Genomic DNA, 23,561 nt, shown 5'->3' with positions numbered 1-23,561 from the left:
TCTACTCCCACTCATTTTACTTGTTAAAATACACAACTTTTGCGTGGTATCCTCATAATCCTGTAGTTTTCAACTTTGAATGGAAAAAGGAAATAAAAGGTATCATAAATTGAAAAGACAGAGAAACAACCCTAAACCAGATCACAATGCAAGAGGAGATGGAAACACTGGTCCCTCTGAAGGCACCAAAACCAAAACGAAACGAAGACAGGGAATCCGAGTGGGACAGGACTCAGTTTTCTCTCATTCTGGGAGAGACCAATCCCACCCTCTCTGAACCAACAGCCTCTTGTTTTCTTCTGTTAGGAGTGAGGCACTTGGAGGTTCTGTGGCCGTACCAACTGCTGTCCAGTCCACCTGCAACTCCAGTAGGTAGTTGAGGGACTACACAGACTAGTTTGCATACCTAACAACAACAATGTCCATCGGCCGTAACAATAACTATCGGCTGGGAAACAGCTTTGCACTGGTATCGCTTTGGTCTCACACTGGCCAAAATGACTGGATGTTTCAAATCTGACGTGATCTAAAAAAAAAAACTCCTCAATATCATAGAAAATATGTGAAAACAGAAGTGAAAAAGTGTGGACTGGTCGCTCCTGGTTGTGTGTGAAGAGCTGGGACAGTAGTCTGTGGAGTGGCTGATGAGGAGTTGGAGGGCGAGGCAGGACAGAGGAGGTAATTGTGCCTTTGGGGGTCGAGGTAGAAGAACTGTCTCTGCTCTGACACAACAGAGGAAGAGAAAAGCCTTCCTCCTCTTACTCGTGTTGACCCCAGGCGGTCCAATTTATGTTTCCTGAGAGTGTGACCGGGGGAAGCTCGGCTCTTGTCAAACTTTGTAATACCAGCCTCTTCTCTTCTTCAAACAACAACAGGTCAAAGTGACGCCACACACGTGGATGTGTGTTTCAACATGTCCTTCCAGTCACATTTGTGACGGTCATTTGGAATTCACTTTACCAGGGAATTTCCCAGCCTGTTCTACATGGGGAAAAAAATCTAACTTTAAAGTCATACGAGACAAATCATGTGAGTATCTCCCACACTTGATGATCTTTTTTTAGTCCAGAATGCCGGCTCTGTGATCTCACATGATCTCTGTGAAGAAACGCTGTCTATGTTTGAAAGACAGACTTTACACAATTCATCTGATAAACTCTAGATCTCTGCTAAATCCTCGCGTTAACCAACCACTCTTTGTCTCGTCAAAGTGCCTTTATTGTCATTACATTGCCACACAATGCAGCGGGATTAGTGCTGCTCTCCGATGTGGTGTGAAACAAATGAAAGAACATTGGAGGACAAGAAGAAGTTGTGGGTGAGTCACCCCCTGATGGCCATTTAAGAGGTTACAGACACTTCTCCAAACTGTAGAGTTTTTGGTTTTGCCCTGGTGGCAGATCGAAGAAAAGGATGAGTTAATGTCTAGTCCTTTCTTTTTTTTCCCCTTATTTTAACCATTAAAGGGACAAAATAAGTGTTTTTTGCCCATTTTTTTCCAGTATAACGAAATCACAACATACTGCATGTTAAAATAGTGTAATAACAATTTAAAATGTAGAAAAACCGCTGCAGTTGTACACAAACCACAGTGTTTGCGTGTCAAACAGATTTACAATAACACTTTTTCAGTCTCAATGTGTAAAAACAGGCCAAAAAATATCAAATATCAAAAAATCAATGGTTAATAATCGTGAACATTGCTTTGGCACATTAATCAGTACATCAATAACCACTGCTGTGTGTGAGTGTGGTGTAATGGTGTCGTGCAGCAAGCAAGAAAACTGGCAGTAAATGGCAGAAAGAAATGTGTAATTCCCTCCTTTCTTTCACCAGCGTCCACAACATGCTCATTCATGTGTGAAGATGTTACCTGCGCCTCAACCATTGAGAGACAACTTCTGAAATGACCGCAGCAGCCTGTTTGTGTTTGTGTCGGGCTTTTGTGTGAGCTCAACACAGCCAGAGAGGGAATAAAAAAAGAGCCAAGGACAGTGATTTGTTCATGTTTTGTAGCCTTGCAGGACAAATAATGACAACAGTGATGACAGTTCTTTCAGCGCGGCTTGTGAGAGCACAATGCCAGAGGAGATGGAAACACCTGTCCCTCTGAAAGCACCAAAACCAAAAACCTGTCAAAGAGACAAAGACAGAGAGTCCGACTGGTCGAGGAATCAGCGCTTTCTCTGTGAGAGGCCGGCACTGTGGCCCACAGCAGCTGCTCTGAGCCTAAATCCACAGCGGCAGCACCAATCCCACCCTATCTGACCCAACAGCAAACATAATCTGCTGTTGGGCAGATTAGCAGGAGACCACAGCTGCATGGAAATGAGGTTGGGCAGCCAGCGTTTCAGAGAGGCTTGTCATAATCCAGAGAGAAATCCCTCCATCGAGGTCACAGGCAGGAGCGGCAGCAGAGCGGTGTCGGCCTGCGATGTCTCTGCCGTCCGTCACGTCCTGATTCAGGTCTCGTCCACATGTCGAGACCGAGGGTGACTCAGCGACGCCTTCTCGCCATGGTGACTCGGCGATGTCGCTTCACATGATGTGGAAATGACAGAATCAGACCTCGGGGACTTACAATACAACAACATATTAAAGGATCAGTATGTGGCATTCAGTGACATCTCGTGGTGAAGTTCTACATTGCCACCAACTGAATCCCTGTTAACCCTCTTATGAGCAGGATTTAGTCAGTTCTTCTGAAGATAACTGTCACTTTTCCATATCTGGACGTTTTTACTGTACTGAGACGCGATGCTGAATCTAACCTGTGATTGGACACTCGTTCTGTGCTGCACCAATCTCAGCCGACATAGGGTGAAAGACGGAGTCTCACCCCGGACAGATCGCCAGTCCAGTTTTTGAATTTCCGTACGGTCTGAGAAGTAGGCAACGACAGGATGGTGACGTGTGCTGCCGACCTCTTGGTCAGGTCACCCTTGGATAAGAGATTTGGATTTTGATGGGTTCTACCTGGTTAAATAAAGGTTAAATAAACATAAGTATAAAATAAAATACCATTGTATGGACCATTTTTGATGACTGGATGAAAGAGACAGCTCCTGGTTTTAGGCACATGGACATTTGTCTTTGTCTCAGGTTCTAAGTGGCCTCGCGTGACCCAAATCTTTTCCCGCTGTGTTCTCACATGCTTGTACTCGGGAACAGTATCCGGACGGGAGGTCCCCATGAATCTTCTGCTCTGCTCCGACTCGCAGACGTCTGAGCCTCTTCGGCTCAAACGTCTCATGCAAACACACTATCATTAAGTGACACAGACGGTCTGTCTTTTGTGGTTCTGTGTGCAAACACTGACTGACACGTGGCCTTTTCTCATCAGTTAAATCGACCACTAAATGGCTACATTAAATTTAATGAGGGATCACGCTGCCAGGTGACACGAGTTACATCCCCCGTCCTCTTAGCTGTCCTCACATCTGCCTCTCTCTGTCTTTCGCCAAACTGTGTCTGGTTTCTGTATTCTGAAATATTCTGGGGTTGTGTCGGATCGTTTGAGCGCGTCTTACAGCGACACGGCGCCCCGTGTGCGTCTGCGGCGCCGTTTCCTGACGCTGTCCTGTCGCTCCGTGTTTGTGCCGGCTCTTGAATATTAACAGAGTGGAAAAGTGCCCAGAGTGGAATGAGTTTGTGGCAGCGTGGAGTCTCTGCTTTCTGATGATGGTGATTAGCCGAGCTGCGCTGCTGTGTTGTACAACAGAGAAACGGATGACTGTGTTTGCTACTGCCTTATTTCCCTCTCAGTGTGTGTGTGTGAGGTGACTGTAAATGTGTTTTCTTATGAGCCGGCTGGGACGGAGCCGGAGTCATCTTATAAAAATCCTTGTAAGATAAATTCAAAGACAACCTGTGGGGTTTGTTATAGACTAATTATGTTTTTGTTTTTTTACAGTCAGTTTATCTTGTCAAAACAATCTCAGTGTGTGTGTGTGTGTGTCCGTATTATAAATGAGACTCTAACAAACAAGATAACACCTATCAAACCTCCTATTAAGCCCAACAACGAAAAGAACGATTGAGGTTTTCACTGTCGTCGTCTGGCACTGCATCGTTTTTCTTGTCGTGATAGAGATGATTGCAGAGTAGCAGTTATCTTTATCATGAGCCATGTGTGTGTGTTACTGCACCATAATGTTGTGTTTTCATCACGGCACAGGCCTGCGTCTTTTTGTTTTGTGTGAGAATACGATAAATAATAAACGAAAAATATCGTTTTTCTGTCGCACAATCAGCTGACGGGACCGTACCATTTTACTCTCATACCACGAAGGGAAGGGTACCAAAGAATGGAATGATTGGGGACAGATATTTTTGTACAACTCCTAATGAAATATGTACTGTACTAAAGCTGAAACAATTATTTTATTATTAATAGATCAGTTTGAAGCTGTATTTCATGATTTTTGTTATTGTTTCAGCTTCTCAAATGTGAGTATTTTCTTAATTGATTTGCTCCATGTAACAAAGAAATCATTCAAAGTGAATCATTCAAGGACGTCGTCATTTCCAGGTTTGACAAACACTGATCAACGTTTTTCTGACATTTTATGGACCAAACGATTACTCGATTAATCGAGAAGATTATAAAAATAATCTAGACAGTACTTAACTGAAGCACTTTGGTGGAACCGCGGGTTAAGTTACCCTGTTGTTTCCAACGCTTACTCCCAGAGGATGAACCTTTAATTCCATTGCTGATATTCTGAAGTTAAAATAGATTACAATATTTAAAAAAAAAAGAGTTGGAAATACCAACATCATTTGGAGATTACATGGATACAAGTTTCCCAAAGGATGAATCTGTCATGCCTCTGCTAATCTCCTGAGATTTAATCCTTCTGTTGCCAGAAGAGTTTGAGATCTCTATCTTTGGGGAAAAATGTCTCAGTTTATGGAAAACGTTTTTAAGAACGAAGGAGAAAAAGATCGCACCGTTATGATTCATTGTCATTTCTTACATATTGTACCTGTAATGTTCTTTTTGAACGTCTCCACCACGAGTGGATGGAGCTGAAGTGGGAGTAACATGGTGATTCCCCGTGTTTTTCATCCTCCATCCCAAAATAAAATGGTTGGAGTCAAGTGCGTTAATAAGGGAGAACGTGCCACTTTGATTGCTCGCACGTGACCGCGTCGCCCATCTGTTCCTCCAGATTACTTCATCCCCGTCTTCTTTCGCTGTCGATCTCAATTACCGTCTCCCGGGTGTCAGAACCGAAACCAAACATGTGTGCACACATTAGCTGAAAAGTTTTCCCCTCTCTCCTTGTCTTGTTTTTCAAGGTCTCGTTGAGCGGGCGTGCGGCGGAAAAGCCCCAGAGGAATATTGCGGCGACTCGTGCTGCAGTTTTAATCAGGAGGAAATGGGGCGGCACAATCGCGCTTCTTTCCTTTTTCGTGTAAATTTGCACAGATGGACGCTCGCTGCCTGTCAGGTCCTCGTGTGACGGCGGCAGAAGGAAAAGGACCTGGATACATTTTTATATCGGGGCTCCTGCACTATAAAACTTTGTGTAAGCAGAGGACAGTCAGAGGAGGGAATAATAGGTTATGCATTCATCACACTAACCCTGAAACCTGCTCACTGGATTCAAGGTTTCCTGGGTTTCTTTTTTATCATTTTTTTATTCCGTTGACCTAGAGGGTCGGTATGACTGAACTGCATGGAGGAAACTATAAAGTGGTGCTTTTTAAAAGCTTTCATTGGAAGAGAACATCATTTAATACATGATGTGAAGCAAAACATACTGAAAGTTTCAATCAGAGAAGATTCAAGAGTCTTTTGTTTTATTCCGTCCACGTAGAATACTCTAGACCTGAGGTTCTCGTGCGTATGTACGTAGATATTCTGTCATGTCTGAGAGGAGCTGGACTCCTGATTGTTTCAGATCAGTCGTTCTCAAAATTTTTATTCCAAGAACTCGAGCTCCAAACAATGAATCCAAAATTTATCAAAATTGAAATAACGGTTAAAGTCGCAGGAGGCGCATTCTGTTACTGGGCATGCATACTTCTCATTACGATTACTCAGAGGTCAGCAATTGGTGGCCCCTGGGCCAGAACTGGCCCACCAGCATCAGTATCTGGGCCCTGGCAGATGATTTAACAAATCAACATTTCACATCTCAGTTCAGAGTTTTTATTCAGAAAAAAATATGGACGTATTCAAATAGAGAATGTTTGGTTGGATAAATAAAAACAAAAACACTGCTGTTGTCATGGAGACAGCCAGGTTTGGGGAGGAAATACCCGTAAAATATTGACTTGCATATGTTAGTTCTCAAAGAAGAAGAAGCAGTAATGATGCACAGTAAATATCAACAGAACGAGTCCGTGTCTCGCACACGTTTGTGTCTTCGTAACGAGTTTGGTGATTAAAGACGACGCCCACATTATTGTTTTTGTTTCTAACTTTTGTCTGATGAAGATAAAACTTTTATTTGTCCAAATATTCAATTGCTTACAAAAACAATGGCCCTCGACCACATTTATATGGGTCAAAAATTGGTAGTGGGAGGGGCTAATGAAAATGAAATTAAAAGAGCTTTTATTAGGTGATTTTTTTTTAAATGTTTCACGTACATGAATGAAAGTTGGTACATTTGTTAATCATGCCGGGATGGTCCAAAAAGTCAATGAGGACTTTGCCATGAGTCCTACAGGAAGGCCGCCATCTTTGGATGAGCAGCCATTATTATTCTTATTTAATTCATTGTTATGTTCTTGTTATTTGTGTCGTTTTCTTTGCACAAAGGAGGCGGGACACGTGATGCAATCATTTACTCTGTGACTGTAATCTGCCACCGGAGGAGGCGACAACGACCCCAACAAAACGCCCCGAACGAGACGCGCGGCGATAACCGCGGAGGTTGTGATTCAGCGTCGTCGCGTTCCTCTGAATAATAATTCCGTTGTATTTCATGCAGCCACTGGTGCCTTTGTGTTTAAAGTGTTTCCCTAATTGCTTCCTTCCATCAAGCTAATTATTACTCCATTGTGCTGTGATCCTGTAATTCACGACGCCGAGTCACCGGGAGTCGAGGCGGCGAGCGGAATGACTAAACAATGGCGGCTGCCTCTGTCTGTCTGTCTGTCTGTCTGCTGTCTGTGTGTGTCTGTGTGTGTGTGTGTGTGTGTGTGTGTGTGTGTGTGTATAAGGTCTCTGTGGGGCTGTGCATCACAGCATTGATATTCTCCTCACGTGCTCGTCAGGCATGAAATAGAAGAGCAGAGTTTGTGTGGATTGACTCTGGGTTCGGCGCTGCTGGAGAGTGAGAGGCTGATGCTCGGGAGAAATCTGTGAGCTGACACTGATGCTGACAGAGCAGCGAGAGCGAGGGTGTGTGTGTGTGTGTGTGTGTCACACTGTTACACAACAGAGGTGTACACATACACACACGTGGGATTATGCAAGCTCAGGTGCAACAGGTGTGAAACGTTGTAATTTGAGGATTTTGTTTGTGGCGGCGACGCCCGAGCTTGTTTGGTGGTGATGACATTACTGAAAGTCCACTCTTATAAAGTATAAAGAACCTTATTAAAGGTGATATTTGAGTAAAAGTACTAGTATTTTACCAGAAAATGACTTTGGTAGAAGTTAAAGTCACTTTTTGTATAATATTTACTTAAGTAAAAGTCTTAAACTGCTAAGAAATATGAAATATGAAAATAATCGTAAGTTTAGGGAGCGTAAATTTAGAGAGCATAAATTTAGGGAACGTAAGTTTGGGGAGCGTACATTTAGGGAGTGTAAGTTAAGGGAGCGTAAATTTAGGGAGCGTAGGATTAGAGAGCGCATGTTTAGAGAGCATAAGTTTAGGGAGTTTAAGTTTAGGGAGCGTAAGTCAGTCCAGAAAATAAGTGAATAATCCTTGCAGTGCGACTGTGGCCTGCCCTACTTTCTTTTTGTTGTTATTTATGTTATCGCGTAACAACATCGCCCTCATCTTCACGCTCTTTGTGCACCACAATGACAGTAAACCCCCTGAATCTTGTCAGTACACTTTGGCTTTGTTTTCCATGTAGCACAAGTGTCTCTGTGAAGGACAGGATTCAGGCTCCTCTCCATGTTTTCCTGTGTGTCTGCAGGACGTAAAGCGGCTGGTGAAGGACGCTCAGGTGGGACGTGACGGCGTGCGGAGGAAAGACTGGCACGACTACGAGGCAATCAAAAGGGACGCGTCTCGCTCTGGTGAGTGTGTGTGCGCCGCGCGCCGCTCGTAAATAACGTGTGAAATGCAGATGAGGAGCCGGTGACATTTTCATCGTGCACATGGTGTTTACAGTCTCTGAAGAAAGAGTCTCACAAATCTCACAAATCACTGTTCCCTGTTTTCCTCCTCTGGCTCTGGCTCCTCTGCAGCAGGGGCCATAAATCCACTTCCTCTGAATGTTCTTTATATTTACTACAATCATCACAAATTCTCTTTTATTTTCTGCTCAGGGAAATCAGCCTCTATACAGACACTGTAAATAATGCATAATGGTTTTATTGCTGGAAGGATCGGGCTGATGTCTGCGAGGCGTCGCTTTTAAGGATGGAAATGAGTCTGTTTTTGTGCTTATTCGTCCACTCGTGTGTTTTTGTAGTTTGAACAGTCGTTTATCAAAATGTGCGGAGTCTTCTGATGTGAAAAGTGAAGCCACCAGGGGGCATGTTCTCCCCCGTGTGTGCGTGGGTTCTCTCCGGGTTCTCCGGCTTCCTCCCACAGTCCAAAAACATGCTATGTGGGGATTAGGTAAATTGGACACTCTAAATTGACCGTAGGAGTGAGTGTGAGAGTGAATGGTTGTTTGTCTCTAGTTGTGTGTGGCCCTGCGATGGACTGGCAAACTGTCCAGGGTGTACCCCGCCTATTGCCCGATGTAGCTGAGATTGGCCCAGCACCCCCCGCGACCCTCTGGTGGAGGATAAAGCGGTAGATGATGACTGACACATAGGGGTCGAGTGGCTCAGTGGTGTTGTGCAGAGACATCATGGTCACCAGCGGCAGGTTGTAACTCAATTCCCTTGTAAGTCACTTTGGATAAAAGTGTCTGCTAAATGACATGTATTGTAATGTAACATAGTCACCATTAACTAGGTGCTTACTAACATGCATATAAGTAGCATACCAGACCTTTATTAGTAATTATTTAGCACGTATTAACACCTTAATCAGGAAAAATCTTAATTCATGTTGTAATTGAGGTAGAATAAGGTTATGTGGAAGAAGGTGTTAATACATGCTTAATAATTACTAAGAAAGGGCTAGTGTGCTATTTATGCATGTTAGTGAGCACCTAGTGAATATGTGTTCCCTAATCTAAAGTGTTACCAAAATAATTTAGCAGACGGAATAACGGACCTATAAAGATTTAGAATCCGATACAATCCAAAAATCCTAAATATTCATTGTTCACTGACTGTAAAAATGTCAATGTAATAAAGTCGTAATTATTATGTGAATAAAATTGTAATATCATGACAAAAAGTCGTAATTTTATGAGAATAAAGTTGTAATATCATGAGATATGTTCACATAAATGGTCTGAAATTACGATGTGCAGTTTTTGTTATCTGGTATCGGACACAGAAAAGTGGTATCGTCCCGTCTTTAGATGGAAAAACAGCATAAACCGGGCTTGGGTTCAGTTTGTATTGAAGTCTACGGGAAAATGAGCTTGTAATTCTCACCCAGTTTTAGGACGTTTTAGAAGACAAAGCTTGCCGTATTTGGGGTTTCAGGGGTTTCACTTGACGTCAGGTTGGAGCAGTTATTTGGACCTCATCACCTCACCTCTCATCTTCCGACTGTAGGTAACGGGGAACAGGGGAAGCCGTTCCCTCTGACCGACGCCGACCGGGTCGACCAGGCGTACAGGGAGAATGGATTCAACATTTACGTCAGCGACCGGATCTCCCTCAACCGCTCCATCCCCGACATCCGTCACCCAAAGTGAGTCTGGTGTGTTTGTTCAAGAGAAAGAGAGAGAACGGAGACTTGTGTTGTGTTTAAATGTCTTTGTGCACACACAACACACAACAGCCACAAGTCTGTGAGATTAAGGATTACTGGCAATGGTCATTTTTAAATTAGTTTAAAGCGACAGCACTAACCAGTGTCTCAGTCCAGTACTCGTTCTTGCTGAGAAGATGAATAAAACACAGCCCGTCGCACAGGACGCTCCATTGTCAGTTGTCAGCGAGCTAATTGAACAACGCTGTCCAGACACCAAACCAAACACACACTATTTTGAGCATTATTTACACCTTTATTTTCCTCCAGCTGGATCAGTCCCAACTCATTACAACGAGCAGTGTGTGGAACAATTGTTCCAGTTATCAGCCTCAGCAGTCGACTCACAGGGGAGGTGTAGCTCTGCTCCGAGAGGAGCTGATTACACTCCACACGGCACCTATGCGCTTATAAACCATGTTTCTGACAGCAATTATCAGTGTCATTGATGCCCCTCCTCCTCCTCCACCACCACCAGCTTCCATCTGTGCACAGGGTGTGAAGAAGTGTTGATCGATGGATTCTGGGCACTGGAGCAGCTTTTATTTTGACAGCTGTGGCACCAGGGTTTATTTTTAAAGAGGGGGTTTTCTCTGTGAAGGTGTTTTCCGGATCATTCGCATCGACTCGCATTAGCGCCTGGCTTTTAAACGCGTCGCGTTAGCTTTGTTTTTCTGTGATGTAAACCCCGGGGTTTTAAAGCGCGGCTCTCCTGCTTCAGCTCCGTGACTGTAGTCGTCAGGCGTCACGCCATTGGCGACCAGCACCAGTTTTAGGATTGATATTAAAATTCTTGGCTCCTTCCAAGATAGCAACAAACTTGGGTGTCATGATTGATGACCAGTTGCCTCTGTCTCTGTCTTATAGTCAAATAACATGAATATATATCAACTATATAAATAAAAGGTCATCATCACTGATAACTAAAGAGCACATGAAGTGGTTGAAACAAGTCAAGGTCATCAAAACCCTTGTTTTTCTCTCTGACAGAAAGAAATGTAAGCCCAGTTTCTTAGATATTTACGACAATCGCAAGGCAGTGGCTTGTCCCATTTTACTACTAACGAATGGAACGGGTAGGGCTGGTTATTTTGGTACTATTCCAAATGAAAACCCACGGCGTACTGTACCAAACAGAATGAACAGAGCGACTCCATCGTGTGTTAAAGAACACAGGATCGCTGAGTCTCATCCAGAGCTCCTCTGACTCATTACAGACCAGAATACTAAACTAAAAACTATAAATATCATCTGCCGAACAGCTTGGGAACTGCTGACCCGATTCGTCACTGACCGGCCTGCAGCACTCGCCCCCCCACACACACACGCATTCACCTGACCATTCTTTATTTTTATAAAGAATGGTCAAGAATGGTTTATTATTTATATAAAGTTGTAATTTTATGAGAATAAAGTCATAATCTTATGAGAATAAAGTCGTAATCTTGTGAGAATAAAGACGTAATTTTATGAGAATAAAGTCGTAATCTTATGAGAATTAAGTCTCAGCAAAGTCGTAATAAAGTCATAATTTTATGAGAATAAAGATGTAATCTCATGAGAATAAAGTCGCAGCAAAGTCGTTATAAAGTCATAATTTTTATGAGAATAAAGTCGTAATATCATGAGATACATTCATATGTTCATAAATGATCTAAAATTACCATGTGTAGGTTTTGTTATCTGGTATCGGACACAGAAAAGTGGTATCGTCCCGTCTTTAGATGGAAGTGTCTCCAGTATAAACCGGGCTTGGGTTCAGCTCTGCCTCCTGTATCTGAGCAGAACCACTCTGGGTCAGGCTGGGGTTCTGCTGTGGTGCTCTGTATGCAGCACGAGAGGAGCTGCTGTCTCTGCTGTGTGTGAGTGATGGGTCAGACTGACGGCTGTGGTGACAGCGCCGTGTCACGTCAGGTTCAGACCTCCCAACTGTTCTTCGGATAAATAATGTGTGTGCAGATCCAAAGAGGAAGAGAGAGGTTCTCTTCATTCATTCATTCATTCATATAAAAACAACACAACGTTAGTTTATTTACTGTATATAATATGGATATAGTCTTTATTATGACACAGTATTTGGGTCAAACTGAAGAATTAGTTTTTAATCTTTTGAGAATAAAGTCGTAATATTTTGAGAATACATTTGTAATCTAATGACATTACAGTCATAATATTATTGCATTAAAGTTGTAATCTTATGAGAATAAAGTTGTAATATTTTGAGAATACAGTTGTAATCTTATGAGAATACATTTGTAATCTAATGAGAATACAGTCTTAATAAAGTCATAATCTTATGAGAATAAAGTCACAATATTATGACACTGAAGTCTTAATAAATGGTCATTTTATGAGAATAAAGTCATAATTATTCAGTCAGTCATCATCTAACCGCTTTATCCTCCACCAGAGGGTCGCGGGGGGTGCTGTGCCAATCTCAGCTACATCGGGCGATAGGCGGGGTACACCCTGGACAGTTCGCCAGTCCATCGCAGGGCCACACAGATAGAGACAAACAACCATTCACTCTCACACTCACTCCTATGGTCAATTTAGAGTGTCCAATTTACCTAATCCCCACATTGCATGTTTTTGGACTGTGGGAGGAAGCCGGAGAACCCGGAGAGAACCCACGCACACACGGGGAGAACATGCAAACTCCATGCAGAAAGGCCCTTGTTCTAACCGGGGCTCGAACCCGGGTCTTCTCGCTGCAAGGCGAGAGTGCTAACCACTACACCACCGTGTGGCCCATCATAATTATTATTTAAGATAAATCTCAGATGATCAGCTGTAACCTGTGTCAAGAATGCAGAGCATTTGGTGAAGATACATTTTGGTTTCAGCTTCACAAATGCAGAAAAAAACAGATTATTTTAAACATCAGGACTAAGATTAAGAGATTATGATGATTATGAAAGAAACTGAGAGCGGCTCCTCTGAGCACAGGTGTTTTTTGCTCTCTCATGATGATGATGTTGATTTTCTGTTGTTTGTGATTCAGCTGCAAACAGAAGCTGTACTCGGCGGAGCTGCCGACCACCAGCGTCATCATCCCGTTCCACAACGAGGGCTGGTCGTCGCTGCTCAGGACGGTTCACAGCGTCCTCAACCGCTCGCCACCGCAGCTCATCGCCGAGATCATCCTGGTCGACGACTTCAGCGACAAAGGTACACACACACAGTCATTTCTGTTTGTTTGTTGTCTGAAGTGGTCGCTTTAACGAGGTGTTCTGCGTCGCCGCGTCACTAAGAAGTTTAATGGTGGAACTTTTGCTGCGTCACAGTCGTTTGTCGGGGGACATTTGAGCCCGGAGGCGATTCATGTCCCGCAGATCGTTCCGATGTCGCTGTTTGTCTTCACTGCACCGACAATAAAGTCCAGACATTTTCTACACTCTGTGGAAATGTTCATTTGTGTGAAGATCGGAACATTACTTTTTTCATGCTTTAAGTTCATGCTTTTCTTTTCTCTTTGGCCTATAACAGGGGTCTCAAACTCGTGGCCCCCAGTCAATGTCTTGTGGCCCTGCACTTATTTATCTTTTATTTCACCAAACAGTGAACAATATTTCTATAATAAGAATTATACATGAGGGTTATATTTATCACATTAAAATATAAATTTAACATTTAATAATTATATAAGCTCTAATTTCAATTGTCTGCTTGTTATTTTTGATCAAATTGTTTGATTCTATTTTATTTTTATTGTAAATGATATACACTGTATATACAGTACATATGTAGATATACATACATATACAGTATATATGTTAAAAAAACACTTTTAATTTGAAAGGGTGTGTAACATCATCCTAAAAATGTGCAACATTTAGATATCATTTTTTTAATTTCTAATCACTAAACTATTAATTTTTCCCTAAAATGTCGGAATTTTTCACTTGACTGGCCCCCCCCGGGCTCCTGGGCCCCCTGGCTCCTGGTCCCCTCCTGACCAGACTTGAAATTCACCAGACATTTTTCATTTGACTGGCCACAGGGCTCCTGGCCCCTGTGCTCCTGGCTCCTGGCTCCTGGCTCCTGGCTCCTGGCTCCAGGGCTCCTGGCCCCAGGGCTCCTGGCCAGATGAGAAGTTCACTGGCCCCCAGGTCATGAGTTTGAGGCCCCTGGTCTATAAGTTGCTCTCTAATACAGCAGTATTTATTTATTTGTTCTTTTCAGCTGTTATCAGAGAACACAGATGAGCATGAAAGCATGAAAGCATGAAAGCATGAAGTAGAAGTAAAAAGGCTGTAAATGGCGTGTTTGCATTTTCATGATCAAACCATCAGAGTGGACTGAAGTTTTAAATGCAATCATCCTCACAGTCGTCATGGAGACCACGATCATGAGCAGTTTCCCGGGAGCAGACGAGCGTTGATGAGGGCGCCGCACGACCCTCGCCCGGCGCTCTGCCGTGGATTGCTTCCCCTCACGCCGGCGGCCTAATCAGTGTGAACCCGGGAGTTAATGTACAGCGCTGAGCCCTTACATAATAAATCAGAGCACAAGTGCAGTGTCATCACCGGGCTCTGAGAGAACAAGACATTCATTATCGGTTCAGAGATGCCGCGCCGCATAATTTCCTGTTCACTTTCCCACCGTTTCCTGAGATGTTAAATAATGCAGGAGAGCAGAGCGGGACAGAGAAGGACACGCGGGGACGTTTCAGGAGGACAATATTACGCTTTCATGAGATTTCATCACGATCACACGATGTGATAAACACAGTGACTGAAACCAGGTCTTTGGTTTTTTATCACCCCAAAATCTGAGTCTGGATGAATCCACTTAACCTCCACCCTGACCTTTAACCTTTCTGTGACCATTGCTCCAGTATACGTACTTGTCATTACGGTAGAACCTCAGGAACGAGTGTCCAATTACAGACGGGAGGTCAGAGCCAGAGTCGTGACCTGCTTGGCGTTTAAATCCAGGGTTTTTCCACCAGGTCACATGACTGATGCTGCAAACACGTCGCTAGCTCTCGTTATCGCTAGGTTTGCAAAACTCCGGGAATTTTTCCAAAGCGAAAACATTCCATGGGAATTTAATGGAAATAAAGAAGCCACGCATTTGAGCCAAAGTGAGGGGAAAACTGCTTGAATTTAACTTTTTTTAAAAAGACATTTTGAAGCAGGAGCTGTAAGAAATATTCCCAAAATCCCCCTAATCCCAGTGAAAAGTTCCTGGAAAATTACCGGGCATTTTCCGGCCCTTTGCAACCCTATTGATCGCTTTAGCGTCACTTGAATGTTTTGAGGACATCTTGCTGCGCGTGAGAACAGAAGAGTTAGCTTGTTAGCGTTGCGTTGTTGCCGCGGTGACGTCTCTATGTCCTCATGACGCACACGCAGACGTCCTGTGCCGAAACATTCCCACACACCGGTGATTTCAGAGTTCGGTCGGTATGTCGCCGTGGTTACCGTTGGTCGGCACCAGCTTCAGGTGAGCGGGGTGAGCTAACGTGTTGATCGTGCTACATGACAGAACATTTTTTTCCTCCGGGGGGCGTGGTTAAATCCTGGAGACCGGGACGTCGTCTCGATCGATATTCAGTGGCTAAAGATGCCTGTAATAAGGCTAAATGTGCTATGTTGCTGTCTCGCCGCAGTAATCGGTGCCATGTTGTGTCGTCGGCACACTGAACGTGGACAGATGCCGAGCTGCTTCTCAGGCGGCGGTCGCTAATGAGCGCGCAGCTCTTTGTGTTGTGCAATTACAGCCTCGGTGCTTCAGCACCAGCTCCCAGTTTCTCCCCTTTCATTAAAAACCACGAGTAATGCGATGCGTCGTGTTTGACTCGGAGGAAACGTGGTGATGAGTTTTTGTGTGGATGTCAGGTCTCTCTTTCTTCTGACATGATCTTGCATGAACTGGAAAGGAAAAGTCGTGCTGGGCTTTTTATTCAGAGTGTGTGCTCAGGGGAACAAAGAGCGGGCGGCAGGAAGTGTGCTGGTGTCAGCCGGCGACTGTTGTGTGTTACAGATCATCAGATTCAAGGCAGGGGTCAGATGGCTTTCTCTGGAAGGATTAATATTTATTTATTCCCCACTGTGCTCTGTTTTTTATATTCTTTTCACTTTATAGACAATAGGGCATGCTTTGAGAAAACATTGTGCCTTTGACAGTTTGATCTATTGCAGCCTTTTTGCAGCCGCTCACTCTCCCACACCAAACCCCATGGAGAACATCAGCGATTTTAACATCACAGCACACAGGAGCTGTTGATCCACTGCTGCCTCCATCAGTAAATTCATATGTCTTATTTTGTGAGTTCGGCATTTGAAATCCTTTGTTCAGATTCACCTCAGTGACACAAAGTGACCACACGAGGCAGCAGTGGACCAGCAGTGGACCAGCAGTGGACCAGCAGCTCCTGTGTCCCCGCGAGCTAAAAAGTTTGGTGGGAGAGTGAGCGGTTTACAGACTTGAGTTTCTAACGATATCGTAGATTTTTTTTGTTTGTGAGTTTTTTGTTAAGTGGCTGAAATCACTTACTCGATTCATCGTTTGATCCATAAAATATGAATGATTTCTTTTTGATATGGAGCAAAGAAACCTGTAAATCTATATTTTGTTTCTATCTTGTCTTCTGCTTGCAGTGTTTTTGCTTTTCTGAAATAAACTGATCACTAACTAACTCACTAACTAATAATGCCACTTAGTTATCAGCAGCCAGAGTCCTAATGCGTAACAGATGTTCTGAAGTAAACAGCGCACACTTTCACAGACAGGCCTTAGTGAAGCATGTATGTTAAATGAAGGCGTTTTGTTTTGTATCCCAGTTTTATTTCAGTCTGGTGATTTTGTATCTTGAGTATCAGACTGACACAGAGTCGCCTCAGCCTTAGGTTTCTGTGTGACACGGTGGGATTTCGTACATAATTTGAAGCTGTCATTTTTAATCTTTAATCACACGTGTGATGATCGCTAAACTCCCTTCAGGACTCTCTGCTGCTGACGCTTCCGCTGTGGAGGTTATTATGTGAATCTTAGGCTCATAATCCGTCTCTTTTAGAGATCGGGGCGGTCAACAAATCTCCTTAATCTGACTCTGGTGGATCTGCTGTCATGTTGCCGTCCTCACTCTCCCTCGCTCTCTCTCTCCCTCTCTCCCGCTAATCCCTGATGTTGTTGTTGTTGTTGTCGACGACGACGACGGTAAATGTCAAGTTTGTGCAGTTTCCTCTTTCCTCCGTTTCCCACTGACATTCAACAATCATACGGGAGGAAGTCTTATCACAGACGCGGCAGAGGGAGCGACTCTTCCTCCCACTGTAGCTTCAAGAGGAAATGATATCGTGCACCTGCTGGGGTTTGAATAAGGGCTGGAAAGATTGGGGGGGAAAAAAGAAAGTAGAACATCCCCCGCTGTCTTTATGATTCCTATTGATGCTGCTGAGTCAAAATAAAAGCCTTATTTTTAACCGCATGAAAGGAAAATATCTTCAGATCGGTGCTTTTGAACAGAGACAAACAATAATCACACCTCATGATTAATAAACACGTTTATTTCCTTATTATTATTGAGCTGATTCATGTAAAAATGAATTTTCATGGTATAAAAACACCTAAATGTGGTCAAATTGCTTAGAGCAGGCGTCACAAACTCCAATCACCCGGGTGGCTGATGAACTTCTAGTCTGGTCAGGAGAAGACCTGACCTGTATGTCACAATATTTCACAGAATGCCAAAAACATGGAACGGTTGGTGCTGGTTATTTTGGTTCTGTTTGGAAACCACATCTAAACACAGCTAAAAAGACCTGGGTTCATGGCCTGGTTCTCCTATATGGAGTTTGCATGTTCTACCCATGGATCCGTTGGTGTTCTTTGGGTTCTCCGGTTTCCTCCAACAGACCGAGAACATGCTGAGGTTAACTGGGCACCCGACCTTTCACCCTGCTTCAGCTGGGTTTGGCTCCCCACAAGTCTCATTTGCTCCAGAAGTGTCAAAAACACCGTTATTTCATCTAAAAACCCAATCTCTGCTCTTGTAACCTGCAAGAAATGAGTTTCTGCTCCGAATTTTCATTTCTGCTTTGTTAGTAAAAGAAAAAAAAATACCTAAAAATACCAGGAAGCACTCGGGTTGATAAAAAAAGACTTTCATCAGCTCAAGGACAGCCTCGCATTCTGCTTCCATATCTCATCTCTGGCACGTTATTGTGCTCCGATGTCTTCATAGCAGAGTTTCATTAAATCGGGGGACGAGTGCGAGTCCACATGTATCCATCATGGTTAAGTGCGGTCTGTCAGCAGGACCAGCGAGCATCAGCCCGCTCCTCTGATGGATCGTCCAGTTATTCACTTCCCGATCAATTACGTGTTTCCTGTGGGAGAAATATGAGTGGGCGAGAAAGACAACATGTCAGATGAGACACGAAGTGTGTCCTGAAATGTCTGCGCTAAATGGACGGACTTAAAAAAAATGGGTTATTAGTTGTGTTCGGTTGCCAATTTGTGACTTGTAAGTGTGCGACAGTGTTATTGGTGGTCAGCGACGAGGAAGCGTGTGTAAGGAATCAGTAAATTTCATTTATGTGGCACCTTTCACAGATATAACATCACAAAGTGCCTCACAGTAAAATATAATAAAAATAATGAGAACAACCACAATACAATAAATAAAAAAAAACATTACAAACAAAAATCCAAAACCACAAAATGCAAATACTATATCGATTTGAAAATTCACTTTTTCTGTGCAATGATTGGAATTTTGTTCCCTGATTGGTTCCCGTGGTTATTTGTTTGTGATGCTGACCATGGGCGGGGCTTAGGGAGCTGCCTGCTGATTGGCTACTGAGTTTTGGAGCTAAAGTCGTCACAAGTTTGGAGTCGGGGTTAGGGAGCGCAACCTAAATGACCATCATTGCAAAGAAAAAGTCTATTTAAAAAATAAAATCAAATACAATATTTTTGAACGATTAAATCCATATTTTATTTGCATTTTGTGGGTCATTTTGGACGGTTTCTGAAGCTGAGAAGTTGCACGTTTCTTTCGCTCGATGGGAAAAAGTGGCCTAAAAAAACTAAAACTATCATAACCTTGGTTTGTTCCATTTTTAACAACTTCCTCTGCAATTTCGCATTAGAACACCAGGGAACTATTTTAATGGGGGAAATAGGGTTTAATATGTCCCCTTTAAAATTTTGATAAGAGTCTTCCCTCATTTTTACGAACTCCTTATCTCCTGTAAGAGATGATTTTAATCTCTCATGTCTGTCAAAACTCATGAAGATGTTTTGTCTTCAAACATCTTCAAATGTTATTCCTGTCAGGACCAGGATAGTCGTCATGGAGACCAAAACCTTAGGTTAGGGTTGGACATTAACTGGTTAAGGTTAAGGTTTGATGAGCTCTACTGTGTCCTTACTAAGATATAAAAACACATTTCTGTGTGTGTCAGCAGATGATAAATGGGGACAAGAAATACATTTACTCGGGAGTGAGAACTGGAACAATCATGATGCATGACATCACAGCACTGTTGTAAATTAACAGGATCCTTGAAACTTTTAGAACAAAAAAAACACAATAAAAGGTCGACGTCCGCAGATCTGACGACGACGGCGGCGCGGAACAGACAGGAACATGAAAAGACACCTTCACCGTGAGGAATGATAAATAAATAAATAAATAAATAAATAAAACAAGGATTGAGTTCAGACGAAGATCCAATCCAAATGGAACAATTATTGCTACTTTATATCACGGCTAGAACACGTGATACATATGAAGATGAATCTGTAAACACTCACACCTGCAGATACTACACACAGTTTTAAAGGTTTAACTCATGGGAACAAAGTTAAATCATCACAAACTCACCCATGAAAACATAATGAGACCGAGTAAAGTAGCACAGATTGTGAGCTGACCGGCTCATGCTGTGATGATGATGATGATGGTGAGGGGAGGTCAGCTCACTCTTCATTAGACAGTAATTGAATTTCCTGGCCTCACGCAGGGAGGATGTTCATCCCTCGCCGTCCCTGCAGGAGAGCGTCGTCTCAAGGTCAGCTCGGGCCAACGCGGCGGGGTTTTTCCTCCGCCTCGTCGTCTGTCATCCGCACGCCGGACCGCGTCAGCGCTTGGATGACAGACGAGAACCTCAGGCGACACACGGCTGTGACTGGACAATGACCTGCGCTGTTAAAGCTGACACAGGTGGACGCACATGATTCACATGACTCTGTGACTGTGACTCTGTTCTCTGTCGCCAAGGCAACGATGGTGCCGTTTTCCATGACTTCATAGCCCCTCCTCCTCAATGTGGGCGGAGTCATCACAACACGGCTGCATGAAACTGCCGTTTTTGTAGTAGTTTTTATTAGTAGGTTTACTGGTAGTTTACTTGTTTTTGTAGTAGTTTTTATTAGTAGGTTTACTGGTAGTTTACTTGTTTTTGTAGTAGTTTTTATTAGTAGGTTTACTGGTGGTTTACTTGTTTTTATAGTAGTTTTTATTAGTAGGTTTACTGGTAGTTTACTATGTTGTAGTTTCTGGGAGTCAGTGGAGCAGTGGGCAGGGCACTAAATGCTGTGCTTATGTGTGATGATTAGAGGAAGTGTCTGAAAGGCGGGGCCAGTTTTTGATTGACAGCGTCGCAGAAACAAAGACGACAGCTGCAGACTTCTCGTCCTCAGGCCTGAAGACAAACATTGGCACAGATAAAAACATTTTCAGTTTGACATAATTATCACGTTGTTCAGGTTGTTGGTTTGCAGATGTTTAAATGACTGGACCTGAAATGAGCTTCATTAGTTTGATAAAGTGACTTAAAGCAGCTGTGAATGGTCGTCAAGACCAGAATCCAAACAAAGATTATTGATTCATCCACAGATGAATTCATGAATAATATCGTCGCACAGATTGTGTCCTTCCAGATTTTTCTTTTTCTTTTTTCTTTGTCCATAAAATATCCATTCTCATGCAAAGCGGCTGCTGAAATTGGAGTTTTGTGAGTGTGTGGAATGAAGCAGTTAAGCCTCATTTCATCACCGCTAAACTGCATTAGGATGATTTGTTTTCTCTCTCTTTAGCCACACTGTGTGTGTGTGTGTGTGTGTGTGTTGTTACTTTTATTTTCTGCCAGATCATTTAGTTTCCTGTAATAAAGCAGCTTTTTCCAGAGGCCTGAGGGCGAGAAGGTGACGTGTTTTTGCACAAAAACAGCAGCGCATGTTTTCATGTGGTGGCAAATGTTTGTCTCTCGCACACACTCCTATTTAATTAGAGTGTACTTTGGAGATGAGAGTGTTTTCCCACAGGACGCTGACTTCATTAGCACCTGTAAGCGTTGGTGCGTGTTGGAGAGCGAGCGCTGGCTTTGAGGAGCGTCCTCTGATAAACCGCGTCCAGGTTCGTTTGGATGTGACGTCACAAAACGAATCCACGTCTCATGCGACGCTCACTGATCCACGGTTTGACCGATGAAAGACTTTCATTGACTTTTTCATTGACGATTAATCGCTTTATTGTCATAGTTAACAAACAATTCACGTTTATAATAATTAAGTATAATTACTTTATAAATAAACGTTTGTTCCATCAGCGTGAGACCAACACGCGCGTCGGTGTCCGTCGTCTCGTTTCCCCACAAATGGCTTATTAATGTTGTTATTGTCGTCATTATATGACTTTAATTGAAATTTAAATTGAGAGCCGGCGCCGCGCTCCCCAAGGAGCGTCATTAGCGTCTTTAATAGCAGAAGTAACTGGCGTCCTTCCAGCTTAATGGGGGCAATCTTCATACAGAAAGAGAAATAATGAATGAATTAAATAAAGAAAGAAATCATGAACACAGTTTAACCATTAACCACGAGGCTAGAACGACAGGGAGGGGGAGGAGCTAAAGACACTTGATGATGTTTTAATAACAAGAGGGGAAATAAAACACCGTTATATACAGTATGTTATTATATTGTATAACATATCTTTGTAGGTGTGACGAGGTGCTATCAAAAGACACCTGAACACATCGTCGTAGTTTTTGTTGTTTTAGTTTTGAACCCTGTGTCATGTCTCGCTCCATTAACTACGTAATAATCCTGGAAAATTTGCACTTCCTGCTAGAAACAAAACACCCACAGGTCCTTAAACACAACGCAGATTAAATCAGCACCAGCAGTTGTACCAGATTCCTGTGCAGTGACGGAGTGGACACCGTGTCGCCGCCGCCTGTTAACACTGACTAACAGCGACTCTGTCTCTGAAGCTGTCGTTGTCATGGCGTCCTTTTCCTCCTCCTCCTCCTCCTCTTCCTCCTTGTGCGTGCGTGCAGCTGTGTGTCACTGTTCCGACGATACTGTATGTGACATTTCTGCCAGAACTCATTTCTGCAGTGTCACTCTGCTTTAGCTCGGCCATATGTTTATATATGTCTATGTCTATATATATATGTCTATATATATATATATATATATAGACATATATGTGTATATATATATATGTATATAGATATACTGTATATATGTGTATATCTATATGCATATATATAGTATAGTGCGTATATATAAATAGTATAGATAGTATAGTGTGTATGTATATATGTGTATATATACTATACATATATACATATATGACCAATCACTATCTTCTTGTGCGTCTCAAAAACTCAAAATAAAGCCGTTTAGTCTTGATCCAAACACAAGTGTCCCTGGAGTCTTTAGTTTTGGCAGAAACATGAAAAGCCGGGTGGATTGATTTGGTTTGGTATGTCGACAGCACTTGAACGCAACATGATTTATTCATTTATTATAATTTACCCTGAAAAAAAGGCTCTAATTTGATTAGGTTTTGGTTATTGTGTACAGTCCAGTCTGAACCCAGTCCTGCTGTCTGTCGTCTCCACTGGACTTGCAATGTTCAGCCGGTCTGAGTTTGAGTTCACACCGCATCACGAATTACAGGAGGATGAAGCGGGAGAAGATGGATGGATGGATGGATACCGGAAAAACAAAGAAATAGAACGTGTGCGTCATTGCTGTGGAACGTCAGGATTTCCACGGGAACGAGCGTCCGATCACAGTCGAGATTCACCAGCGCGTCACATGTTTGTGTCGTCAGCTTCTCAGTTCTGTCGTTCCGAAACAGTTGAATAAATAACTGCCAGACGTGAAAAGTGACATTTGTCTTGTTAAAAGACTCGACTGATGACGACACAGTCTTTATACACTGATACATCCAATTCTTGAAGACATGTCCTGCCCATAGTTGTCCAAAGTAATGTGAGGAAATGACTTTTTTCTTCAAAATTCTGTCTTTTTCTCTCAAAATTCTGTCTTTTCCCCGAATTCTGTTTTTTCTCTCAAAATTCCGACTTTTTTCTCAAAACAATGTGACAAATTCTGGCTTTTTTCTTTGGAATTCTGACTTTTTTCTGGGAATTCTGACATTTCCCCCTCCAGATATGGAAAGTGAAAGTGAGGCAGAAGAACTCACTCATTGAACATAAAATCTAAATAAATCCGGACGGCCTGATTATCATGACGATCATACGAGGGTTAATCTACGAGGTGATGACTGAT

The 23,561-nt window shown here is 42.9% G+C and overlaps 1 protein-coding gene across 1 annotated transcript in view; it reads left to right on the top strand.

Moving 5' to 3' along the window:
* Positions 1-23,561, top strand: part of LOC122779521 (polypeptide N-acetylgalactosaminyltransferase 10) — a 71,743-nt gene that overhangs the window by 21,473 nt on the left and 26,709 nt on the right. The window contains exons 2-4 of the mRNA XM_044041966.1: positions 8,110-8,212; positions 9,821-9,959; positions 13,024-13,190. Coding sequence (XP_043897901.1) covers positions 8,110-8,212; positions 9,821-9,959; positions 13,024-13,190 — 409 coding nt within the window. The remainder of the gene's footprint in view (positions 1-8,109; positions 8,213-9,820; positions 9,960-13,023; positions 13,191-23,561) is intronic.

This window comes from Solea senegalensis, linkage group LG13 (genome assembly GCF_019176455.1).
Source record: "Solea senegalensis isolate Sse05_10M linkage group LG13, IFAPA_SoseM_1, whole genome shotgun sequence".
In the NCBI taxonomy this organism is placed as follows: Eukaryota; Metazoa; Chordata; class Actinopteri; order Pleuronectiformes; family Soleidae; genus Solea; species Solea senegalensis.
The sequence above is the reverse complement of the archived record's forward strand: the minus strand, read 5'-3'. Positions and strand labels throughout refer to the sequence as shown.